Source organism: Clupea harengus, chromosome 18, assembly GCF_900700415.2.
Source record: "Clupea harengus chromosome 18, Ch_v2.0.2, whole genome shotgun sequence".
In the NCBI taxonomy this organism is placed as follows: Eukaryota; Metazoa; Chordata; class Actinopteri; order Clupeiformes; family Clupeidae; genus Clupea; species Clupea harengus.
This window is the reverse complement of record NC_045169.1, coordinates 9,458,261-9,473,063: the sequence shown is the minus strand read 5'-3', so window position 1 is coordinate 9,473,063 and position 14,803 is coordinate 9,458,261. Positions and strand designations below refer to the sequence as shown.

Below are 14,803 nucleotides of genomic sequence, written 5' to 3'. Positions count from 1 at the left end.
GTACATATGCAGACTAAGTGGCACCTAATATTCTAAGTTACACACGCACACAGAAACACAGAAAAGCCATGTTTCTGTTTTCATAAGCACATGATTCATACAAGGAATATATTAATACAAAGCACTTGATTATTATATTCTTAAGTCATTAACAGTGTTTGGAAATTATCTCCATCAGTCCCTCCTTTTATCCGTTTCAATGGATAATTCAAAATCACCATCAAAATCACAAATCATCTTTCTTAATTCGTCAATTATCAATTTCAATGGATAACCTCAAAATCATCACTCTGAGCTTCATCACATGGATTTTCGGAACAGAGATCATTACTGAGCGTTATTTCATCTCATCATAAGTCAATCATCATATTTCACATCACACATTTGTATACTTTGCATTTGTAGGCCAACATAGTGGGTGTCGAGTGTGAGTGTGTGTGTGTCATTAGCTCGCCTAGGCTTCAGATAACATTCAAACAAGGCCTCTTTGCTCTGTCCTTGAAGGCCCTGTTCCCCATCAGGCATTCTGTTGGACAACTTTTGCATCTTTGTAGGATCAGATCTAAGTCTTTCCCATCTCGGGTGTTATCAGGGACATATGTGCAACATTGGTCAGTACCAAGCATGACACAAATGCCTCCATTCATGGCAGTGAGAATTTCAAGCACGGTTGTTTTTGCCGGCGTTAACCTGGAGTTGGCGTGTAGTTCTTCTTTTGATCTTTTGTAGTCCGTCTGTGGTCAGGTTCTGGAACTTCATCTCAGCGTAGTAAAGGAAGTTAATCCAATCTTGTGTGTGCTTCGATGACGCACCCAGGGGCAGAGGGTAGATTGCCAGGCCATTGGCTGCTGGGTTCAAGTTTTTGTAGTGGTCTGGAATGCCTCAGGAATGCCAGGCATCGACCAGATTCCCGCTGTCATCCCCTGCTTCTCTCCTCCCTCGTACGGAATGCATTGGAACGTTCCTCAGGTACTGGTGAGTCTTGGACACTGGGGGAAATCTGAAAAGGTTGTACCAACATTGTTCTAGACAAGGCCCAGACCAACCCACAGGTAGTGTAGCTCTTAATTCACCATCCCCACTTATCAGCTATGGCTATATCCTGTACTTCAAGAAGTCTGCCATTCAAACACATCCCCGCTATTCTACATTCAGTGGAAGTAATTAACTGTATTTCTTTCCCATTATCTATCACATTTTACATTGTGTCCAGTGTCCTAGGTGTGGATCTTCTTGTCCCCAGGTTTTAAATAGCATTCAAACAGAGCATCTTTTCTAATAATGTGTGGAGGTGGGGCAACATTGTCTGGCATGTAGGGTCAGTTAAAATGTGAAACGTCATGCTGTATAGCTGTATCATTAAACGCCCTATTTCCCATCATCAGCAACATTCTGCAGAACACATTGGCTGTTGTATGTAGTTACATTGGGCAGGAAGATATGAACATTCTTTTCTACGACACGAGGTGTCCGCTAAATGGCACATCTCACACGTGCACTTGATAGCTAAGAGTAAGTTGACCATGTTTCTTCCAGGCTTCAGTTTCTCTAAATTCTTTGTCGCAGTGATCTATGTCATAAGGTACAGGGGTCGCCAGGAGTGGTTTTGGTCGGCACCCTTGGCCCTGTACAGACTAAACAGACTAAACTAACTTGTGGTATTTGCGTTCTGACGGTCTGATTTACCCATTTCCATCACGGATGATCTTTTAGCCAGGCCCCCATCGTGGATATTCGTCCAGGCCTGTGTTTACTGTATCATCCATAAGTATGTTACTAGACCAACAATGTAAATCCTACAGTCGTTGCTAAGAAGTCCCCCACATCCTTTGCCCACTTTCCGTAACCTCCATGACCTTGCAGAGGAAGAGACCTCTTACTCCACAATTTCCACTAGGTTCTAATCCCCCAGGAGAGTACTGTATCTTCTGCCAGCGGTTGAGACGAATAGAATCTAAACATCTAAACCCCTTTGTAGGCTGGTCTTCTGTCACAGTGGGCACACCCTGGAAACAGCAAAGAAAGATGATCTTTATTCCTCTGCCTCAGCCGTGTGCAGGCTTACCCGTTTCCATTGAGCCAGAAGTATCCACGTGGCTCTATCAGCTATTTGACTCTGGTAGGTGTTGACAGTAGCACTTGTTATGGTCTGTCCCACTTGGGCGAATGGCAGTGTTTTCTTTTGAGGCTGTTGATTAGGACACAATCTCCTGGTCCAACCTTGAATTCAGCCTCACAGTGTTCCTGTGTAGGGAGAGAAGTCTGAGAGCATTTAGGTTTCGACATCATCTTTGCCATATATTCTGCAAATGTATATTCAATCTCTTTGTCTGTTTCAGCAAATAGTTTGAGAGTTTAGGCAGTGTAGATTCTTCCATACATCATTTCAAACAGTGATAACAACATGCATGCTTAATTTCACTAATTTCACTCTTGGATTCTCAAATTGCTTTCAATAGGTCGGTTCATTATTTCTACCAGTCCGGCTGACTGGGGTTGTATGAACAGTGATTGTCTATGGCTAGACAATATTTCTTTCTTTCGTTGGGATTTAACCCCAAATAAAATCAATAATGAATGATTAAACATCTTCTCATGAAATATAAAGTACAAATATATGCTTACTATCCCCACTTATTGAGGCATGTTTTCACCATGGCTCAATATTGCAGCATATCTTTTAATATTGTGAGATCTAATTCTTCAATTGTGGTATGTGTCAGATGGTTGTTGTAGTTTTGGCCTGGGTTAGTGGCCTTGTCTGCTTTGTGGTTTCCCATTGAAACCGGGTCTTTTGCATGTGTGTGCAATCAGTTCAATTAGTTCCGCTGCTTGTTGCAGAATAGTGTGGAAGTAGTGGCTATGCGTTCAAGGTTTATTTGCTTGAACATCAACAAACAATAGTTAAAATCAGCTTTTGGAAAAGGAATATCTTGTAGGTCAGCTCTGGCTGCCATAGTTTTTATCTGTCCTCTGCAGTAAGTAAAAGTGTAACTGGGTTAAATGTCACGCAGCGCTCAATATTGATATGAGGCTGAGTGAGCAAAAAAAAAAAAAAAAAAGTACGCATGTGGAACTTTCAGTGTAAGTGTCTGTTTAGTACAATAGGAGCAGAGAGCCTGCACCGCCAAGGCTGCAGCCACTACTGCTTGTAAACATTCAGACATTGCTTGGGCTACTGGATTCTAGCCGGGTTTGACTAGTATGCCACTGATATCAACTTTAAGTCCCCACTTATGCATTAACACAGATGTTATATAACCTTTTTTTACAGTCTACAGTTTGTACGAATGGCTTTGTCATGTCATGGATGTGCTAGGACAGCAGAACTGACCAACAGTTGTTTTATCTGTTCAAATGCCTGCTTTCCATCTTTCAGGCCTTTTAATAATATCTCCTGCTGACCTGGGCTGAGAATAAAGTAAACTCTGCAACATTTGTGTTTCTAACGCGTGGTTTAGGAATCCATTATCTACAGAAGTTAGTCATTCTCAGAAAATACATAATTTATTTCTTTGTCTGTGGCTGAGGTGCTTTTTAAGATAGCTTTACTTTAGTGGACCACAGCTGCTAATGTTGTGGCCTTGTTTCTGCTAAAAATCCTAACAACGCCAGGGGTATGTTGTTTACAAGGTCTTCTTATCTGGAGGAACAGCACTAAGATGTTCAACAACAATTGACTGTCCTCGAAACTGTAGCTAAGTTGAGCTCATGGCTTGTGAGAATACAGTCTTTTGAGGCCAGCACTCAGCCCCCACCATCCTGTCTTAGTCAATGTATCCAGTCTAGGTTTAATGTAGTTAGTGTGACAGGCTTACATTTCTCTTAAAATCTTTTTTTTTTTTTGGGCTTAACAGTGGTATATTCTATACATAATAATATTTTTGGGACATCATTGTTTCATTTATTCTAAAACCCATGTATTGTTGGAACAATTCTAATGGCCCAACCCACATCACATCTCTTCCTAATAAGTTTTGTAGGGCATGTTTTTGAAACATTAATCTGTATTTTGAAAATATCTCTCCTGTTTCAAACTCTGCTTTTAGATGTCTCTTTCTTCTTACAACCTTACTGTTCTGGGCATCTAATTCTCTGATTACTGCTCAGCAGGCACCAAAGTCACATATAAAACAAAACAAAACAAAAATCATTGGCTTTTCTTGCCACCATTAACGTTAGCTTTGCTCTGTTTGGTGCAACCAATAATGTAAAAACATTTTCAAATCAGTGTTACAATTTTCTTCTTGTTGTAGACATTTTAAACCACCTCTTACTGCTATTATCATGTGCGTCTTCTGCTTTTTGACGCACTTTTTCCCATTTGTAAGTTATTTTTATGTATTTCTCTTAATACCTCTAATAATAACTGCTCTTGAAACCTTTTAAATTACCTTTATCTTATTCTTCACACTAGGTTAGTTATGTTTCTTATTTTCAGACTCTCATAGTTTGTTCTTGAGATCGCAATGCTGAGTCAACCCGACCCGACCAGAGGTCCTCCGTCTCTCTCGTTTTGTGAGGAGGTTGAGGCCAGGGGATTTCCCTGGGGTGATCAGTCCCCTACTGGTTCCGGGTCAAGGCATCTCAGTAATGCGAAAATCAGTCCTTAATTACATAAATTATGACTATAATTATCTGTTTTTTAACCCATTGTAAAAAGTTTGTCTCAATCCCACAGAAAAATAACACAGGAGTATCTCTGACTCTTGGCAAATTCTTTCAGGAATATGTCTAAAAACAGTTAGTATCAACCCCACAGGTAACACAAGGTAAGGGGGAATGGATAGACCTTTAAGAGACTTCTCCGGAGTCGTCTAGAAATAGGTCTAGAGAGTTTGTACAGGCTTCCAGTGGCCAAGGGGATATATCTCTCATTTACCCCGAAGAGTTTGTACAGGCTTCCAGTGGCCAAGGGGATATATCTCTCATTTACCCCGAAGAGTTTGTACAGGCTTCCAGTGGCCAAGGGGATATATCTCTCATTTACCCCGAAGAGTTTGCGGAGGACCCCCTACCACGCAGGTTTATCTCTCATTTACAACCGAAGAGTTTGCGGAGGACCCCCTACCACGCAGGTTTATCTCTCATTTACAACCGAAGAGTTTGCGGAGGACCCCCTACCACGCAGGTTTATCTCTCATTTACAACCGAAGAGTTTGCGGAGGACCCCCTACCACGCAGGTTTATCTCTCATTACAACCGAAGAGTTTGCGGAGGACCCCCTACCACGCAGGTTTATCTCTCATTTACAACCTTTTAACACAGCTAGCAAATTCGTTCAACACACGAGGCAAGCAGGAATATCTCTAACAACTTTGTAACCTTAAAGAATTCCTTCTCTACCCCGCGGAGAACAGGCAACACAGCCCCACTCGAAGACACGTGTACACAAAACCGAAACAAACAATAAACCAACAATATACTACCGTGCACTTACAACAAACAAACAATATACTCACAAACAGCTCGGAGTCCACACCCTACAGTCCAATTCTTTTCCTTCACTCTCGGCTCTACCCGCTGGCAGGCCCTGGCCTCCTTCCAATTCAAGTTGGAGGTCTTTAGAAAAACAGAGTCTCATACTCCTCCGTATGGTTCAGGTCCTGATGATTAGCCAGCGTGGAGAGCCGTTGAGGTTGTTGGAATCCCGGTCACGAGCCCCCAATATGATAGGTGAAAATTCACCCTAGTTACCTCAGGACTCCGGAGCTGCATATAAGTATATTTATTAAACAAACAATATTTGCAATCGGGCTCACTCCAGCACAAGGCTGAAAGTGAAGCAATGAAAACACATCGCACAAGGTTTATATAGACAGAAGTTGAGCATTCAGCAGGGAAAACCACGTGGTGGATTTCTCACGTCCGAGGCAAGGATGGAAGTTTTGCAAGGTTGGAAGAAGCACAGTTCGACCCTTCTTATCTCTTCTGGTCTAAACATGCTCTTGTACATATGCAGACTAAGTGGCACCTAATATTCTAAGTTACACACGCACACAGAACACAGAAAAGCCATTTTCTGTTTTCATAAGCACATGATTCATACAAGGAATATATTAATACAAAGCACTTGATTATTATATTCTTAAGTCATTAACAGTGTTTGGAAATTATCTCCATCAGGCCCCAATACTGACCCCTGGGGTACACCAATATTATTACTGAGGTATGGAGAAAAGCTTCTTCCAAAGTGTACACTTTGAGTCCTATCAGCCAAATATGACTTCATCCATTTTGTGGCTTCTGCTGAGAAATTAAAATATGATAATTTTAACAGTTTCTAACAGTGTCTGGTGATTCACAGTGTCAAAAGCCTTCTTAAGATCCAAGAAAACTGCGCCAACTACCCCACCTCTATCCAATTTGGACTTAACATTTTCCAGGAAGTAGCAGTTAGCTGTCTTCGAAGAGTGATTAGCACGGAATCCAAACTGCATTGGGTGCAGAGGGGTGCTCCCTAAGTTTAAGTGTGCTGTCAGCTGTTCTGCTACCCATTTTTCACACACCTTGGAAATCACTGATAGAATACTGATAGGCCTGTAGTTTGACACAATTGCTTCATCACCAGACTTAAAAATATGGGCCACCACTGCTTTTTTTCAGGAGCTTGACAAAAGAGTATGCCTAATGGAAAGGTTAATCAAGTGAGCAATGGGGCAAGCAAGGGCCTCCTTATGTGACTTCAAAAATGTGGTGTCCAAACCATATGCATCCTTGGCTTTTAAGTGTCTTAGGGAAGCTATAATTTGTATCACTGCTGATTCAGATATTTCCATCATTTTAAAAATGGGGATACTATCATCTATGAGGACAGTGGGTGTAGTTACCGGTGGGATGCTTTGAGCTAATTCCCTAACTGAGTTTATAAAAAAATCATTAAAGGTGCTCGCTATCAAATCATTCTCTTGGATCAGAGTTCCATTAACTTTGATCTCAGAAGTGGATGGTCTGTCTTCATTACTCCTACCAATTCATTTATTTAGATTTCTCCAAATAAGTTTACCATTTTCCTGTGCCTCATTAATGATACTAATAAAAAAATCTGCCTTAGCTTTTCTTATATTTCTCAATACTTTATTTCAAAGACCTGTAAAGGTGTATCTATCACTACTGTCCCCAGTCTTAAGGGCTTAAGATGAGGCTCTCTCTTTCATTTGTTGCCACAAACTGGCATTAAGCCATGGTAAGTGTTTACGCCTATGTTTATGTTTCACCCTTTTCGTGTATGATGTTATTATTTCACTAATGCAGGGGTTCTCAAACTTTTGCAAGCTGGGCCCCCCCAAAGCTGGTTAGGGGTAGTTGGGGCCCCCCCGCCGCCCGACCCGCCCGCCACCCACCGCCACCGGCGCCCTCAACTACACCACCATAGATAGATAGATAGATAGATAGATAGCATATTGTTATTGATAGGCCTGACATGTCAAGGTTAGGCTTTTGTTATTGTTAGGCCCATACAGCATTTACTATTACTATTATATATTTTTATTGTTATTATTCCTATTATTATTATCAGTAGTAGTAGGCCTATTAGTAGGCTATTAATATTAGCAGCTATGTGAGCCTGCATGCTTTCTTATTATAATAATCATCCTTATTATCACCATCATTGCATTATTATTATAATTAATGATTATTGACCAACTATTATTATATTATCAGAATTATAATAAGTGTTATTATTGCTATTATTAGGATACTGTTATTATTATGGGCCTCTTGTGATCTTTACAAAAAAAAATCTTACAGGTCTGTCAATGTGAGACATGAGACTGCTTTGTCTTGCAAAGGTCCTCAAATCTTGGGGCAATGTTTGACAAACAACATATCCTCAGGTCATCCTCGTAATCTGTAGCCGCGTTTGCGGTATTTTCATTTTTGGAGCACAGTCAGTTTTTGAAAAGCCTGCCTCGCACAAATATGTCGACGCGCAAAGGAGGAGCATTTTTAAGGCTATGACGCAAAGCTGAGGGAATTCCGGCATCAATGCTACCCAGAATGACGAAAGAGAGAGTCAGGGTTGATAAACAGATGCTTAAGTCCACTGTCACTCTTTCAGCTCATAAGCTGCTCTTGCATGTCTATTGACAGCTCGTCTGCTGAGCAGAGAAAATTGATCCCGAACCCAGGCGAATGAACGGTAGTCGTCTTTGAAATAGGACCCAAACTGATTCTTCAGCGCTGAAAGGTGATCAGAAGCTGATTTTTAATTTGTATGGCTTCATGCTGTCATTTGCCAGCACCTCGGCACACAAAACACACTGAGGACGTTGCTCAGTCGTGCCAGTGACGGTAAAACCAAACTGCAATAGCTCTCGTCATATTTGCGAAGCTTTGGCTTCTTCGCAACTGGCGCATCGGTTGCCTGACTTTTACGAATCAGAAACTTGTCCATAGTTGTGTTTGTTTGCTGATACAGTGTGTGTGTGTGAAGTTAATACAGTACATGGTCTAATTTCAACGTCGTGGTCTTGTGAGTGTGTTTGTATGTGTGGCTATGAACAACTTGCACACAAATAATGGATAAGGCTGTGCTAGGCAATGGTTCCTAACAAAACAAATTGTACACAATGTAGACAGGGACAGCACAGAATAGTATTCAAGTGCTGGTGTTTTATTTGTTGCAACACGGTGAATGATCAAAAAATGTAAAGGTAGGTGTTAAGGAGAAAATGGCTAGCTGCAGTTGGAAGAAGTTAGCTAGCTAGAAGGCTAGCTCTTGGGCTACGAGCTTTTTAAAAAGACTGTGGAGCAAATTACTCCTTAGAATAGGCTACGAATAGACCTACTGCAAGTGCAGTTAGGTATTACTAAAGAGTGAGTCTTTAAAAAGACTGTTTATAAAGCAATGAATATCTCAATGATAAAGCAAACAAGAGAAATCTCAGAGAGGGTGTCCGCTTACCATGCCTACAGTTAGTTTTATACTCGGAAGCGTAGGCGCAACTCGCAAGACTCCGTTTTGATTGGTGGATCAGGAACGAAACAGTATTTGATTTGTTCGTATCAGTCCAGCCCCTTGCATTTCGCCACTGAGGGAGCTTTCACTAACCAGTGACCGGTCGGCGGTCGTTTTTTTTTCTCCCTCTGTGACATCGCGCCCCCCCTGGAGAGTGTTCCCCACTTTGAGAACCACTGCACTGATGGTATTCAAGAAGGTGCAGCAGCTATCCTCGGTGTCCTCATTGTCTAGAATTGTGGACCAATCAGTTCCTTTAATTGCATTTTCTAGATTATTCAATTCATTTTTAGGGATTGTCATAAAATTCATTTGATTTAGTATTTGCAAATTCATTTTCTGGTTAGTTTTCTTACCATAAGTGTGATATTGTGATCTGACAGCCCAGTGAGCATGTTATATGATGTAGTTATTCTCTCTGACCTGTTTGTGAAAATTAGATCAATTTGTGTCTGGGACGAGTTGGTTACTCTTGTTGGTCCTTGTATCAGTTGGGTAAGATTGAATTTATTTGTTATCTCCTTTAGTTTCTTTCTGTTTTTTTGTCCCAGTTTATATTGAAGTCACCCATTAGGATTAGTTATTTTATGCTATCGCATTGTTTAAGGATACTATGGAGACAATCATAAAAATTATTATTAGCTGATGGTGGTCGATATAGACATATAACAGTGAAAGACATTTGGGGTGACAAGGAGATGTTCAACCCAATACACTCCAACTCCGGATCCTGTGACCATTCAATTAGGCTACATTTGATTGCATTCTTAACATAGATTAACAACCCCCCTCCCAGCCCCTTGTTTCGGTATATCAAAGGCAGCCGTGGGAGAATGCTTTTTAAGCCATGTTTCAGAAAGTCCAAGGAAGTCCAGGTTGGAGTGGAGCAGTAAGTGTTCTATCTGAATGCTTTTTGAGACAATGCTTCGGATATGTAAATGACCGTCGAGTAATCCTTTTGGCTTTGATTGTGAGTCCCAGATCAGTTTTGCCTGATTGAGAGTTTAAAAAAAGTTTTTTTCCCTGTGTTTTCGAGTAGCTGGATTTAGCCCCCGCTGTTGAGTGGAAGGAGTCTGTTTGACAGGGTTCGTAATTCAACTGTATAACTAGGAATATTAAGAGACAACTTCCATACTCTACTTTTTTTCTCTCTATCCCTCTCACTCTACTTTCTCTTACATTCCATCTCTCTTCTTCACCTTCATTTTTCTCTCCTTCTTTCAATATTTTCCCCCTTCACTCTCTCTTTATCTCATCCATAGCCACTCCTGTTCACTCTTCTATCCTTTCTTCTTTCAATTACGCTGTCCATCAATTCCTACACTTTTTTGTCAGCCTTCTTTGACTTTACATTCCTTTATTCTCCCTCACACGCCATCTCTCTGCTTCACATAATTTCTCTCCTTTCAAAATGTTCCCTGCTTCACTCCATTTTCTCTCCTTCTTTCAATATTTTCCCCTCTTCACTCTTCTTTCCTTTCTTCTTTCAATTACTCTGTCTATCAATTCCAACTCTTTTTTCAACTTTTTTGTCAGTGTTCTGGCTCCGCCAGCGAATGTTCGATTGTTGAGAAGGAGTTTTAGTTTGAAAACGAGAAATAACAAAGACCGTTAAATCATAATTCGGTCATAATTCGGCAGTTAGAAAATGAATATGAAAAGTTTGCTTATGTGTTTGTTAACGACTCCCTCGTATGCTCTTTAAAGGCATTTTCTGTAAGTGTAGATATATTAGTTAAATGTTCAGGAAACGTCAATCACTAAGAGATAAGCTACTAGTTAATGTAAATACATTGTTTCATTGTATATTTATTAGAGCTGTGAAAAATAACGCGTTAACGCACATAGATGTCACCGGCACATAGACCAACCCTAAACCACATTTTTATGTGTGCAATATTACCTTCTGATTCTAACCCTTGCCACTTCCTCCTCCCTCATTGTTTTTAAGGGAGGCAGGTGACATAGACCCGATAGACCAACCCTAAACCACATTTTTCTGTATGCAAATATCAAACAAAGTTGTTGTGGAGGAAATATTAATAGTACTAAATGAACACACAAACCCAAAGCAGGAAAATATTCCCTTTTTTAAGGCTGGCTTTTATTTAATTGGCTTTTAAAGTATTTGTATCATATACTTGTACACTCTGTGAAATGACTGCATCTTCACATTAAGCATTCCAAATGAACAATTGAAAGGCTTGTGTATAAATGACAGTGTCTCCTTGCGTGTATTTACTTTCACCAAAGATAGTTCTCCAAGGCACAAAGTCCAACCCATCATTTACTCCCATATTTACGTCACCTCATGCCTACATTAGATGTGTCATCAACCATTCAAGGAGGACAGATCTGAAGAGTGTCTGGTTTTAGCACTGTCAACACGTTAGTTTCAAACCAAGTCGAGGAGACAGCAAGATGCCTCTAAAGAAGGTTTGCTCATTTAGACTAAATGTGCTGAAAAATGTATTCATATTCACCTTGATTACTTTTTGCCTTTTTTTATGGAGCAGCTCAAAGAATACATGCTACAACACTGATCAGCCACCAATGGCAGCTGCTTTACGTACCAGTGAGCTGGATGAATTATTGACCTGCTCAGCAATAATCCGAGGGGACGTTAAAGGACTCAATAAGGAGAACCTCAGCAGACTTCGCAAGAAGAGAAAACGTGAAGGTTTGCCAGAGTCTTTTGATCTGAATTCAACAAAGAATTGCAGTGCTTACATCAGAGACAGGGGATTTCTAACTGTAGCTCTCAGTGAAGAAGAGAAGGACTTTCCTATTGCCTATTCCATGGTGATCCATAAGAAGATCGAGATGTTTGAGAGGCTCCTCAGAGCTGTGTACACACCACAGAATGTGTACTGTGTGCATGTGGACAAGAAGTCTCCAGAAAACTTCATGAAGGCTGTGGAAGCCATTGTTTCTTGTTTTCCAAATGTGTTTGTGGCAAGCAAACTGGAGAGGGTTGTTTATGCCTCTTGGTCTCGAGTCCAAGCTGACCTGAACTGCATGATTGATCTGCTGGACTTGACTGTTGAGTGGAAGTACCTTATCAATACCTGTGGAACTGACTTCCCCATCAAAACCAACGCAGAGATGGTGCGAGCACTAAAAGTGCTAAATGGACAGAACAGCTTAGAGTCTGAGGCAACTCCTGAGCACAAGAAAGCTCGCTGGGAATACCACCATAATGTCACTGAGTCTGGTGCCATTCGGACTGGCATTAAGAAGAGCCCCCCTCCCATCAGTACCCCAATGTTCTCTGGAAATGTTTACTTTGTGCTGTCGAGAGAGTTTGTGGAGCACTTGTTTAAAAACCCAGAGGCTAAAGCTTTGATTGAGTGGGAGAAGGACACATACAGTCCAGATGAGCACCTTTGGGCAACTCTTCAGCGCATGCCAGGTATGCCAGGGTCCAGCCCTCCCAACAACAAATACGACATGACAGACATGAACTCAATAGCCCGTCTGGTGAAGTGGATTTATCATGAAGGAGATGTAAGGGAGGGGGCATCTTATCCCCCATGCAATGGAGGATACATAAGAGGAGTGTGTGTGTATGGTGCCGGTGATCTCAACTGGATTGTCAGGCATCAGCATCTTTTTGCCAACAAATTTGACCCAGAAGTCGATGAAATTGCACTTAAGTGCCTGGAACATTACTTGCGCTATAAAATTTTAACTGGTCAATCACTTCTGTTTGCTGAAAAATCTCACATAATGAAAAGGTACCTACCTTAAAGTTCTACCAGAATCATTTATGTTCATTTATTAGGGCTGCATGATGTGGTGAAAAAGTCATATTGCGATTATTTTGGACAATATTGTGATTCCGATATAGACTAATAAACAAATGGTATTGTAATCTTGTATTTTATGGCTTTGTGTTAATGAAGACAAACTAATCAATGTAGAACTTCTTGTTTATTTCACATTGTTTTCCTGCACCGATACCAGTTAACTAGTTTGCTGGGTCATGAGAGATTTGTTCCAGGGGGGGTGTACCCAGTGGGAAGGTACATTTGGGCGCTTTTGGGGAGAAGAGATGTGCTGTTTTGCTCTCCTGTGTTCGGTGAATAAAGTAAACTCCACACAATACTTGTAACCTGTTTTCCTTCCACGCCTCAGCGAGACTGGATATAACACTACAGTCACCCAATGTATAGGGTTACAGCATCATGAGTCTACTTACTTGGTTATCAGATTGTCAGTGCAGATTACTGATCATTTAAAAAATGTGTATTTCTCAACTCAAACATACAAACAGTACTGTTTCCCCCAAAAAATACATCTTTTACTAAATTAAATAAATATCAATAACAAAAATAATGAATGCCCAAACAAACAAGGACATTTAAGCAGGGTGAAACAAACATTAGTGATTCAATTACAAAATAGGGCACAACCTCTTCTACAATTGAAATTAAATTAGATATAAAATAAAAATGATGCTTTAGGTTGTTCACCCAATCAAACCCAAACCACTAAATCTAATATTTATTGTTTTTGTTATGGTTGTACTTCCCTTAACTCTTTCTAATAGGTTCCAGCTATCACGTCAAAAGTTCTTTGGTAAAAGACGACAGCATATCCACCTTGTCTGGTTTTTTAGAATTAGGTGTTTTTTATATACTTTCAACTCATATGAGTTCCTCCCCCACAAGAATGTATCACATTCTCCCGACCGTCATTAACACACAAATTCGTCTGTTAGAGGCAACACTTCATAATCCTACTGGTGTTATAGTCCAACAAACAAGCAGATCCGTAATGTGCTTATTGTTCTCGTTGTTCTCACCGCCGACAGAGACAAACAAGTAGGAAGTGCCTGTCTTTGTGAGCTACCGTGTAACGTCACGTGAGCCAGGCACATCAGGTGACTGTCTGCTAAGTGCAACCCCTTCCACCCGTCACACTAAGTTGTGTATTCTATTGACTATAACTAAAATGTAACTTGTATACCGAGTGTGCTGTGTTGAAGAAAGATTTCCGTAGAGACACCGACCGCTACGAGTGGTGAGAGAACGGAGCAGGGAGAATTGAGGAGAAATTGCGGCCTGTGAAGACAAGGCCAACCAGAAGACAAACTACACTATGGACCATACTTCCTAATCTCTCCTTCTCTCTCTCCATCGTAGCGTGTTGTGTGTGCTCGAGGTCTGTTATGTAGAATAAACCGACATCACCCATCAGACCGACATTTCATTGAGTTTCTTTGCTAGAATCACGCAACCGCAACTAACGTCAGAGCTAACATAGAGGTCTGTTATATTATAGTATAACAGTGGTGTTTTCACGGGAAATCTATTTAGCATTTAGGCAAAGCCAAAGTAGCTTTAATGTCACTTTTTTTTAGATGTCAAGACATACAAAGGAATCGATAGGACGTTTCCCACTCTCCCACGGTGAAACATATAAAAGTGCACAGGTGTCAGCCTATTGGGACTAAGTGGATAGTTAAGTGTGTTACCAGCTTGCTGTGTATATTGTGTGACGTGCCTTTTGATTGCTGTGCGCTTGGAATGTATGATGCTCGTGTGTTCACTATTTCACTGTGTGATCTTCCATTTACGTGCAATGTGTGAATCGCATAGAACACTATCCCTACACCGACTTCCCATTAGGACTAGCAAATTACTAAATCACTTTCACCTGGACTCATTACCTGGACAATTACGTACCAACCTATCAACAGGATCGAGGGGTAAAGTGGAGTACTATAAAAGGAGGGAGCTACAAACATACTGGGTGCCCGGCGGGGACCAGGAGACGGGTCAACCGAACGAACGAACGGACGGAAACGGAAGAAACGGACTGCCACCGAGAGAAGCA

General features: G+C 40.9%; 1 protein-coding gene across 1 annotated transcript; it reads left to right on the top strand.

Moving 5' to 3' along the window:
- The first annotated feature begins 11,515 nt into the window (after positions 1-11,515).
- On the top strand, positions 11,516-13,003 carry LOC105891402 (beta-1,3-galactosyl-O-glycosyl-glycoprotein beta-1,6-N-acetylglucosaminyltransferase 3-like). Its single transcript, XM_012817577.3, has one exon. The coding sequence runs from the start codon at positions 11,516-11,518 to the stop codon at positions 12,710-12,712; it is 1,197 nt and encodes a 398-aa protein (XP_012673031.2). The 3' UTR covers positions 12,713-13,003.
- The last annotated feature ends 1,800 nt before the right edge of the window (positions 13,004-14,803 follow it).

What these genes read in the sequence shown, in the direction of transcription:
- LOC105891402 (XM_012817577.3), top strand. Translation starts at nt 11,516, where the DNA reads ATGGCAGCTGCTTTACGTACCAGTGAGCTGGATGAATTATTGACCTGC.